Source organism: Strongylocentrotus purpuratus, unplaced genomic scaffold (assembly GCF_000002235.5).
Source record: "Strongylocentrotus purpuratus isolate Spur 01 unplaced genomic scaffold, Spur_5.0 spur5_scaffold_21, whole genome shotgun sequence".
NCBI classification, from domain to species: domain Eukaryota; kingdom Metazoa; phylum Echinodermata; class Echinoidea; order Camarodonta; family Strongylocentrotidae; genus Strongylocentrotus; species Strongylocentrotus purpuratus.
In genome coordinates, this window is record NW_022145607.1 from 19,050,779 (window position 1) to 19,062,666 (window position 11,888).

General features: G+C 37.9%; 1 protein-coding gene across 1 annotated transcript in view; it reads right to left on the minus strand.

The window, feature by feature from the left end:
- Window positions 1-11,002, minus strand: part of LOC590976 (D-beta-hydroxybutyrate dehydrogenase, mitochondrial) — a 44,612-nt gene extending 33,610 nt beyond the window's left edge. Inside the window, exon 1 of the mRNA XM_790561.4 lies at window positions 10,666-11,002. Within this exon, the coding sequence (XP_795654.3) occupies window positions 10,666-11,002 (337 nt within the window). The remainder of the gene's footprint in view (window positions 1-10,665) is intronic.
- Between the last annotated feature and the right edge of the window lie 886 nt (window positions 11,003-11,888).

Genomic DNA, 11,888 nt, shown 5'->3' on the forward strand with positions numbered 1-11,888 from the left:
ATGTTGAGAAGCCAACATAAGCCAACATGTCAACTTAAACAACTTCAAATATGCATTATTTGAAATTTGATCCGACCTGACAAAACATGCCTCTTAAAAGCGTATCCCTCCCAAATATCATGCCTATAACATGTAGAAATGAACATTATTGAACCCGACATGCGACACTGAGTTTTAAGTCCAGTTCAAACCGAGTTTTTCGAAGCAACAAGTTAAATCATGCTCGTCATTGGACTGCGTCAAGAGTGCGGTCTTTCACGCACATTGAAAGGATAACATATTGCCAAAAATCATTATAAAATGAACAGTGGACAAATTGCATTGATTTATTGGCGTGTTGATTAATTTCATTTATTCATTGATAAACGCAAGTATAAACAATATCGACATTAGACACCTCGTGTGTAGCCGGTAAAAAGGCAATGCTTATGCTTCGTCTTCAACTGACGCAGTAAACCGCCTAATGAAACACCGCGGCGAAGTAAAATGACAGTAAGTGTGATATGCCTCATATTTCTGTGCCTTACGTGCAGCCACTTTTTATCTCACCCCTTAAACTCTAAATATCGTTAATTCATACATTAATTTTGATCGTAAAATATTTCTTAAATCTTGCCGCGGCGGTTTACCGCGCATGTTTCCACGAGCCTTCACTTAGGTAAACAACAACAACGGTGTACTCACGTGGGTAAAAATAAACATAATCTTTTAGCTCGTGACAAAGTTTTGTAATCAGTTTTCATGTTTAAATTATTTTTGAAAATCTTCAAAGCCGGCTCACCCCTTCAACTCTAGTATCGTTAATTCATAAATTTGGTCGTGGGTAAAAATAAACATAACCTTTTAGTTCGTGACAAAGTTCTGTAATCAGTTTTCATGTTTAAAATATAAAAATATACTTCAAAGCCAGCAGACCTGCCAGACTCGGTAATCAACAAAACTAGGACAGAAATAAACAAAAATCAATATCATTTATTCGTCATGTGAGCATGACCCTATTCGGCCCCATTCACATTAACAAAATAAGAACACTCTAAACGGGGTAGTTGACTGGGGATGGTTATCCGGGGGTGGATGTCCAGGGGGTAGGTGTCCTAGAACCGACTTTATCATCAGATAATGCACAAGCAAAAGATACAAATGTTTCTTGAAGATACAACAATCATTGATATGATTATATCTTGCAAATCTTAAAAGCATTCGTTCTTTTGACAACCCAACGTTAAAACACCCTTTGGTCCATGTGTTATGCCATGGTGTTATAGGAACTCTTTAGTGGCTCCATTGTATTGGTCACATGAGTTCTTTCCTCAAGTGCTTGTTTTACGCAGTGTGTCACAGGCCGGACATTTCTTCCTGCATGATTGTCTTCATACCCAACATATAGAATATATTATGAATACTTACTCTCTAAAAAAAGAGAGTGAATTTTCACTCTATTTTCACTTTCTTGGGAGTGACGTCCGTGATCACTTGTTTAGGAGTGAAAATCGATTGATTTTAGAGTGCTCTCTAAGAAGAAAAGAGTGAATGTTCACTCTATTTTCACAACATTTTCACTCTCCAGAGGAGTGACGTCCGTGATCACTCGATTTTTTTTAGAGAGTACTGGAGTTTGAAAAAGCAAAAGTGTGTAAATGATAAATGATATGAAAAGACCTCTCTTCGCGCTTTTTCGTGCAGTTGGCAAATGGTTGGCAACGGGTCGGCAAATGGTCTAAATTATGCTTAAATTAATGCTAAATTATCTTACGAGAAAGTGTGTATACTTCTAATATTAACATACTCATAAATAGAATAAGTGTGAATACGGCTCCAATTGAAAGAAAGAGGACACACATGCACACACAAAAACAGAAAAGGGTTACGAACATACAGACTATCCGAACATGTGCTCAACTACTGACAGGCGACCTGTCCTCACGTGACCTACATCTGGCTCTTGGTGACCTTGACGCTACCTGACCTTCAGGTGACACCTACCCAACCGCGCGAGCCCTTTGCACTTTTGTTCAAATCCAGCGGGTCGGGGAGCCGCTTGCACCAGTGACGAGTGAAAACGGGTGCAGCAACATTTCTCATCGCGGTAAATATTTGCCATGTAACGTGAACCACGGTGATCTATGTGCATTTATAACTCTGATTTTTTTTGTGGCTTGATTTCAATCTTTGGTAAGGCGAGATCCATCGAACTTAAATCATCAATTCAACATTTTGAAGGAATACAACCTCTATCATTGTATCGGCATTGGTAACGGTTACAGAAGCAGGGTAGAGCTGTTACGGATCTAGTTGTAGGCTTAGTCATACGTCCTCGGAGAGGACTTAAAGCCGTCGGTACTCTGGTTGCTTACTAAAAAGCATTTATGCTTTCTGAGCAGTCAGGTAAAATAACCACCACTACTACACGTGGACAAGAGCCAACTAATAATAATTTTTAAGAAGTTTTGGTCTAAGACTTTGCATTGAGAGAACCTGGGTATGTGTCAATCTCAGCTTTAGCTTACAAGTTTATAAAAACCCTTTCCAGGAACGAGTTTCACATTTCACATGCACTATGCACACTGGTTCAAATTCGATGCTAATTCTTGCACTGCTCACTTCAATGTGAAAGATAAATCGCATTCTCAACAGGCTGAATCCTTATTAACAAAACGAATTAATTTGTTGTTGAGATGATGTATTGTTTGAAAATAAGTAGGCCTATAAGGGAACAATTTTGGACATGAACAGATGAAGGAGTGACGTCTTTGCCCCAACGTCAACTTTCCAATTTTGCGAGCGAGCATACTTTTCTGATTGTGCATAGTTTATGTACTGCTTAAATAATTTCCTCTCAAAAATATTGCATCTTTCCATATATACCTATCACTTCTCCATCATTTGTGTCCTTCACTAGACGAATTACAGCCGAGACCAACTCGTTCATTTCAAAACGCCTTTATTAGTAAAAGACAGTCGTGACAATTTAAACAGAAATAAGTCTACATTATATCTGAATAAAATAAAAATCCATTTGAGACGAAACGAAATAAGACATTAAATGTGTATTTTGTGTTTTTTAAATGATGTAAATTAATTTATTCTTTGTTTCTGTTTCATATTACATTATATTGCGGATCTATTCAAGAGCCACTGACTCCAAGTGCCGTGGTAAAGGTCTTTAATATACTTAGTTTATCAACGATAGGTATTTCATTCTTATTTGAAGAGTATATACTTTTTTTGGTGGACAGTTGCTAAAATCGATTTTGATTTATCATTATTGATTTACCAATAGAAGCCATTTGAAGAATATCTAAAGTATTCAATGAATTAGACTCATGCGAGTACTCAACACTCTATACAGACTTGGACTTTAACAAATGAAAACTGCTCGAGACATTATTACGAGAACTCTTTCGTCACGTTAATATTTGATATCTATAATAGCCGGCTAAACTGGTGACCTGGATAAGTCACTTGCATTTAAAATCACTGCTATAATTCCTGAAGCAAATAACTTTTTCAGAGAATTAAGAAATGGGTGGAATAGCAAGCCATTGTTAAAAGGTATGAAACCTAGAAATATGAACTTTGAAATATATGAGTGAATATGGTAGCAAGAGTCTATTGCAATGTGCTTACCTATAATTCTTACATATAATGCTTTGCGTTGTGAATCTATTCGCACGTTTTCAACGAATTAATGAAACGCCACTGGGTACGTTGCTTTATCGGGACGACACAATTTTTATTCTCTGTCTTCAACCGCCTAAGGGTTTTTTGTGCAAGGAATTGAGATGGCTATTCATTTCCTTTCATACTCTCCGTGTTTAACCAGGGACATGATAGAGATGTCCATGGTTTAACACCTTCATTCTAACAATAAATCACCATATGTGGGCATTCACTTTGGATGGATTCGACCTGTACCTTTAATAGTTATCAAAGAGTGGAATACTTTTCATGCAATTTTAATGTAAAGGAAACCGTATTATAGGCCTAAACTATACGGGGTTTCTTATGTGGCAAGTAGGAAACATTGAGTATCTTGAGGCTTAAAAACTACCAAGATTTATGTTTATTTACTAACTCTGAATATCATCAAAAAATAAGCCGACACAGATATGTCAACATGGGGCTACATGAACATGTGACATCAAAACTTCGGTCCGACGTAGTCCTAGTCATGTTTGGGAAATGGGAAGAAGTTTATGAGCAATATTTCTCACGGAACATCTTATGATGTTTTTCCAGACGGTTTAAAAAGAATGATCTTTTTCACAAATCATTTACCAGAATTCAACCTACGAAACGAAAGGTTCAATCTACACCTCTTTGCTTTTCTTTCTACTCAAAGTTTGGCGGTGGAGCCCCATGCATGCTCTACACTGATCCCTTTTGATATACTCATAGCATGGGGTAAAATGAGGTCATTTAAAATGTGGTATTCGGTACGTGATTTGAGATTCAAAATTGGGAAAATTTGAAGGTAATTGGTTTTCAGTTCTTTGTCGGATTAGCCTTTTATAGGACGCTAATTCATCTCAAAATACCACAATAATATGCTTACGCCACGGGTCCATACAAATAAGCAGAAAGGACTTAAAAGGCCTAAAAATAATGACAGTACAAGAAGTGTACTCACAATGAATATCTTGAAAACGGGTTTTGATTAATCAAGGACTCTAAAATATTGTACTGGGTATACAAATATTTACATCCCTAAACCCCATATAAACGCACACACGCACTAAACACACGCACCCACACACATACAAGGATTAGACTGGACCAAATGACCTCAATGCCCTTACAGACTATTTATATGTCACTGAACCATTATAAATACGTTTGTTGGGGACTTTTGATTACATTTTTATTGCCCTTGGTATCTTTTTTATGATTTCTGTTGGTGTTTGAGTGTAAGCATAGCCTGGCATACACATTCATCGACTTTTAGGGATTAGAAAAGAAGTGAAAATGAAATACCATCATGTAAAAACAAACTCAGCATTGGCTTGCGGTATAGATTGCCTTGGAAGTCCCAAAGTTTGTTTGAGTAGGGTACGTTGTCTGAAATAATTTTGAAAGGAATCCACATGGTACAATGGATGTCGCAGAGGCAGAGGCTGGAAAGATCACAAATCTAAAGCGTATTAGGAACAAGCTTAGCAAAATTTCTATTGAATGGCCCATCCGCACCAACAACAAAAAAATGACCCCACTCGTGTGTGGATAATGATTTGTGTCTCTTCTTCACCTGTATTCACCGTCGATTTATAAACCGCACTTTATTGTCATGAGGCTCGTGGTGCAGAGTTTACAATGAAAGAGAGTAAACAACAACACAGACATTGACAACCAACAAAAAGTTTTCTTTTTTTTCACACTGAAGTCTGAGAAACTATTGCATTTTCACCAAGAGATGAAAAAGAGCCAGCGGGGTCAACGTACGCCAGCTCAATGCACGTCCGTAAAAAAGACATATTTTACGAGCGCCATATTATAGTAGTTCATGCGGTCCAGTATAATTTCATTTGTGTAAGCGCTAAATTTGTATGTCGCCATTTTTGTGATGGAGCATCTGTAATTCAACAAAACTATACACTCTGTTGTGGTTGGTTATGATGACAAATAATCCGACAGACGAGCTTCTGTGCGGATAAAATGTAATTCGTCAATACTTATTTTTACTAATCTGTTTCTTCAAAAATAATTGAGAAATATTGTTTCGCTTTTGAAATCTAAAGTAGCTTACATTTTTCATCGAATATGATATACAGTACTAGTACCAGTGATTTGACTTTACCTATAATGCAATTATATACTATATATAATATACAAATAATGAATGTTTATGAGTTCAATAGTGCGAATATTTTCATGAGTTGAATAGAATTAATGTTAATCTTTCAACGAATGAAAATATTCGCACCATTGAACGAATGAATAACATTCATTATTTGTTTTATACAACATCGAAGAAGATCTAATAGAACGTCAATCAACAAATTATGCTTTACTCCTTATAAAAGATAAATTAAGGTTGGATTCAAGCCTTCTCGATTACATTCAGATTGCCTTCGCGTCAGATACACGCAGGGATACGCGCGCGCACGGCAGAGAGGTACGCAGTCTGCATATAACCAAAAATGCACGGCGCATATAACCAAAAATGCACGACCGTGCAATATACCATCTAATGAATATCATGTGACCAACAATCCTCCAATCAAATGACAGGGATTCACGTAGGTGTTGTATAATATTATATTATATACACATAATTATCTCCCTTTAATGGTTATGATATTGGATATTTTCATAACGCTCATTAGCCATTATTACCCCGGCTCTTGCTAGGCTACCGATTCCGGCGCTCACGGCATTCAAGAAATTCCTTTCTATTGGCACCCTTTTAACACCTGGGTGGAGAGTGGCAAGTGTAGTAATGCCTTGCCAAATGACGTTATTGGTGCGACAATAGGGACTTTTCGATTTGCACGACGAGAACGTGAACTGCAACGTGTGGCATCCTTTAAGGACGTCACACGTGACTACCAGTGCCTTAACAGGAAGTCACACGTCCACGTCCACGCAAATCGAACAGTCCCTGATCGATTCGAAGCCCTGTACCCCGTGGTTCAGAGTCCGGAGACTAGTCCACAAGATCACAAGAAACATACCCACTACAGGCAAGGTTATCTAGACTCGAGTCAACGACCCCTAACACAATTCATGAACCATTATGTTACATATTACTGGAATATTTATCATATCTATCGATCTATCTGGGTTGGGTAAATACAAAGTGGTTTAATAGGTTCTGAACACCTGATGTCAATATCGAAGGTTAGTTTACAAGTTGACACAGGGAAGAATTAAACATGTGCATAATTATAGCGCTATGTTTGTACTGAAACGATCAAGTTATTTTTAGATTTCTATGGGTTTCAAAGGTAACAATATTTCAAAGTAAACTATACACCGTCAGCTGATCAAGTAAAGGGTGCACGTTCAACTCATGAGAAAGTAGAAGGTGAAAGAACGTGTATGGAGAGGTGGGGAGGGGGAGCAAAGAAGGGCTGGTGGGGGGGGGCACATGCTGATGATAATGTCGGCAAATACCGAGGTATAACTGGAGGTGAGAGAGAAACGGAGAATCTAAAGTCTAAAAGTGTATAAGTGCATCACATAAAACGTTTCATTCCTCTTTTTTTGAAGCTTTCTGCCTCGATGTTGACGACTTATAAGTGATACTCAACGTAACAATAAACTACTTTATTGACATGCGGTTGAAGGCAAAAGGGAATAAGAGAGAGTTATTCATTTTCATTGCTTCTTTAGCTTTATGCCTCGATTTTGACGACTTATAAGTGATACTCAACGTAACAATAAACTACTTTATTGACATGCGATTGAAGGCAAAAAGGGAATAAGAGAGAGTTATTCATTTTCATTGCTTCTTTAGCTTTATGCCTCGATTTTGACGAGGAGATACAAATCATAACCAGTGCATAAAATAGTATTATTTGGTTAGAATTGACCTACTTATTTCGAAAGGACGTTTGGTTTTCCATGTCGCTTTCTTTTAAATTTTGTTTTAAATGGAGAAAAGCAATTTTCAAGTATGAATCAAGAGAATATTTCGTGAATCTGTTATTAACAAGACTATTATTTAAAAGTGACGGGGATATATCCAGCAAACTCATCACTTATTTTATTTATGTATTTTATTGGTTTTTCCATGGTAAAACAACAGTGCGTGAATAAAAACAATCACAGTTGTACTAATTTTTAAAAAAACATCGAAGTAAACATGCGGAATTGAGGAATCACATTAGAAATTCGTATTATCAATTCCGTTGACTTGACATTCTTAAAAGCAGATGAAGGATCTCGTTTATAAAAATCTGTTTTGGTATTGTTAAAATGAAAAGTTTAAAAGAGTTATGATCACTGTCGTCCAGAAGAATGTTGCAAATCGTGACAACGCTGTATGCACATATTTTGGTTGCTTTCTTGAACAAGTATGGTATTTGGCCATATCAAGCAGCACCGGTGGGTCATGGGTTTATTTGGCAAAGGCACTTCCGGTTCTCATAGAAATACAATGGGTAGAGAAGACCGACAGAAATAATAGTTTCGGAACCAAGTAATTAAAGTAACTTATCATTATGGTGCCTACATAGATCTTATCAAATCTTCAGGGAGTTCATTAAACCTGAACAATAGTTTAGTGAAATAAGGAATTAGTTGACACTGCTGTACATTCTCTGAGGAAGCCAGAAATTCCCCAGTATCGTATCTGCGCATGTGCTGACCTGCGAAGTGTTGGAGAAAAGTCACCATCTACTGTTGAACATTGTATTTGCGGTAGGGACAATAATGTGATTACTATTTACCCAAGTTTAAAAATAAAATGACAAGCTAATAAATAAAACAAAGATTTTTAAATCGCGTTTTTCAACAAATGAGGGCATACATTTAGAAAAGAAGGCTAACACCTCGACGAATCAAGAGACATCGGTTAAAATTGATTAAAATTAAAGTAAAAGTACTTTGACAAAATATGCGTTTATCAAAACTTCTGGTATGATTGATGTGAGAGAAAAGCAATGGGCATGGAAGGTGTACCTCGTTACCATAGTAACTACGTATGGTTTATGGTAAACGTATTATGGTCCCACAACGAGAAGCACGAATCATCAGCATGGGAGGGAGGGCAGTGGCAGATCCAGGATTTGCTAGCGAGTGGGGGAGGGGAGGGGGCACAAGTGCGTCAATTCTGTGAAAACTAATACAAAGTTCATCATGTTTTTGAAGTGCTGTTTTTACTTCAAATTTCTTTAACAAAAAAAAAATAGGAAAGATTCTTCTTCCATGATACCTCTTTTATTCCTCTTGGGGGCACACGCCCCGTTACACCTCCGGCCGCCCCCGCCATGCACCCCTGGATCCTCCACTGGGCGAAAGGGAGTGTAGTTTGAGGTCATGGCCCGGTCATCCGGCCTTGACCAGTTTCTCTCGAAGCAATAATCCTCATAAATCCTATCAAATTCAAGAAATATTATTCGTTTGTTCTTGCTCAGGCCATGGGGAGTAAAGCTACATCATGTATATGGCGCATGCATGCCCCTCAGCAACACTATAGGCCCTTATGTACAGTAAAACAGGTTTATGATATATATTTTTCCGAATGTTGGAGCAAAAAAGGCATTTCCAAATCGCCATTGATGTATAGCATGTATATGTCTGTAAGCACTGTTATGGACTTGTCAAAACTGTTGACATGTTTTGGCAGTTTCTGCTGAGCCACTAATGGAATCATGGAATCCATGTTATAACCTTTATGAACAAAAAGTGGATAGTTAATTTCTCGAAATGTATTGTTGGTGAACTGATTTCCTACTCTTATTTCAACTAGAGTTATAGGGGCGTAAATAAAGGTAAAGGACAATATCGAGGGTCAATTATATTCGCTAACTCTGCAAAAAGTTGAATATTAAGTAGAGTAATCTATCTTTGTAAAGTTGGTATAATATTTCGTTATGGACGTAGGTGGAAATAGGCCTGCTGTCTTCAAACTAGAGGTATACTATAGAGTGGTTTCTTTTTTTGTAGACATCATACAAGAGAGTAACATATTCCATTATATTTCTTAAAAAATATTGTGAGCCTGTATTGATTGATTGATTGATTGATTGATTTTATTTATTCATTTCACATAACAATTGTTTGCACAATGAAGAATATAGCTGACAAAGTAAGATCAAAATTATGAAATGAAACAGGAACCTCCTGGAAAGCATAGCTTGTTTTTGTAGGTTCCCAAGAATAAATATAATATGAAGTAACCCAGGTTTGAGAGTCAAGCGCGCTCGATGAAGAGGCAAACATTCTCAATCACTCTTGCTCTCACCAGGTCCATGCTCTTACAATGTTACGTGATTATTACAACTTATCACTCAAAGTCAAAAGCCCAAACTACACCGGGATTTGAACTTCACAGTCAATATTGACCTGTGTACTGACAGTTTCCACTAGAATACAGATATTGCATACAATGATCTTTGCTTATTTGTTATCTGTATATAATCAATCATGTTCGGTGACAGCGAGAAGGACCATTTTTGTGTTCAGTTACCGAACATTGACTTCCAAGCAGGTATTCATATTTGCTTCATATGCACTGAGCATGATATGTCATACCTAAAATTCACACGTTAGGACTTAACTACATGGGGATTTTATTCACGTTCATTCGCTCATGGTTATAGTTCGTCAGTTCACATGCAAGCGACGTCAACTGAACTTATATTTCTGATGATTTATTGCTTTGTAAAGAAATACATTTATAATACATGGAAATATAATTTCGGCTTATTCGGTTTTCTAAATGTTCTACATCTATAACCTGGCCAAAATGATTCGTATTGCGGTGGATTTACCTATAACATGCTAGAATCCATCTGAAATAGCCGAAGACAGACGGACTGACCATGCTGACATCGTCTACAAAGTAAGAATTCACATCTCTGGATGCAATCTTTATGTCATTGGATCCAGCAAAATGCAACACTTTGAAAGCGCTGTGACCCTCGGCCCTTTAAATTTAAAGTGATATACTGGACAATGAAGAGTTTTTGGAGCATTATAGTCTCGAGGATTTGGACTTACCCTTGTCCGGATCAGGAAGGTGCTTCTGGACATAGTCAACAGCCTCCTGCACCTGGGAATCCTTGGTCACGTCCATGTGGATCACATGGAGCCTCTCCGAACCCTCTGCACGGAGCTTCATGGCTCCAGCCTTCTCTGGGTACAGTACTCCAGCAAACACAGTGAACCCCGCCTCGTCGAAACGCTTGGCGATGGCGTGCCCGAACCCGGTGTCGCATCCGGTGACGACCACCGCGCGACCTGTCGGATCGAGCATCTTCTTAGGTCGAGTGGACCGGAAGACGAACAACGTGACGCCGATGATGCAAATGACGGATAACAAGATCAAACAACACATGGTCCTAGTTGAGAGTTCAAAATAGATGAAGAATATATACTGTTCGTCTATATAATTATCAGAGGCAAAATAACTAAAGTTTCAACGCTGTTACTGTTCCCCTATCTCTAAAAGCAGACGTTTAATCAAACCATGGACCTACTACATTCAGACTACTGAACCAGGTGTTGCCTTCATTTGGTAAAAGTATACAATAATTTATACATTGACTGGCGTTGTTTGTAATCATATTTCTAAAGACATTCTTTAGACTTTGAACGCAGTAAACGACTCTTATACAAGTAGGTCATTCCAGCGGAGCAATGATATTTAGGTCGATAAACTCATCCCCAGTCACACAACTAGAATAGCCTTGAATGGCCTTTGAAGTAATGTCGTTCATACAAATTGAATAAAATTGTCGAGGTATAGAGATTAAACTACTATTGTCAAAATGGCTGGCCCCACTTTAAGCTTTTATGATTTATCAATTTAATCCAACTTTTGTGTTTTGCTCGGCTTTACCTCTATAGAGTTGTACGTGACAAACACATACAGGGCTAAAGACGTATGACTATAATGATGACATCCAACAGCCAAGAAATGATTATGAATAATCTAAGTTTTAACCAACAATTGCGATTCAGTTGTGGGTGTAATTCAACGGAGGGCGGGTCTGGCAGAGGCTATTCCAACGCCTTCCACGGTGTTTTTCTTTGAAGCGGCAATTTGTCGCCTGTCGCTCCCGCACCTCCTCCACGCGAAGAAGCGAATACGATACTCCGCCACGGGGCACAAAAATCACGACTCTGTAACGTTAGGAAACTCGAAGAGAGGTCGGAATTCACTAATCCAAACACTTCCCAAACATTCTAAGCACCCTACAGATCAGTAAGTATGTCTCCTT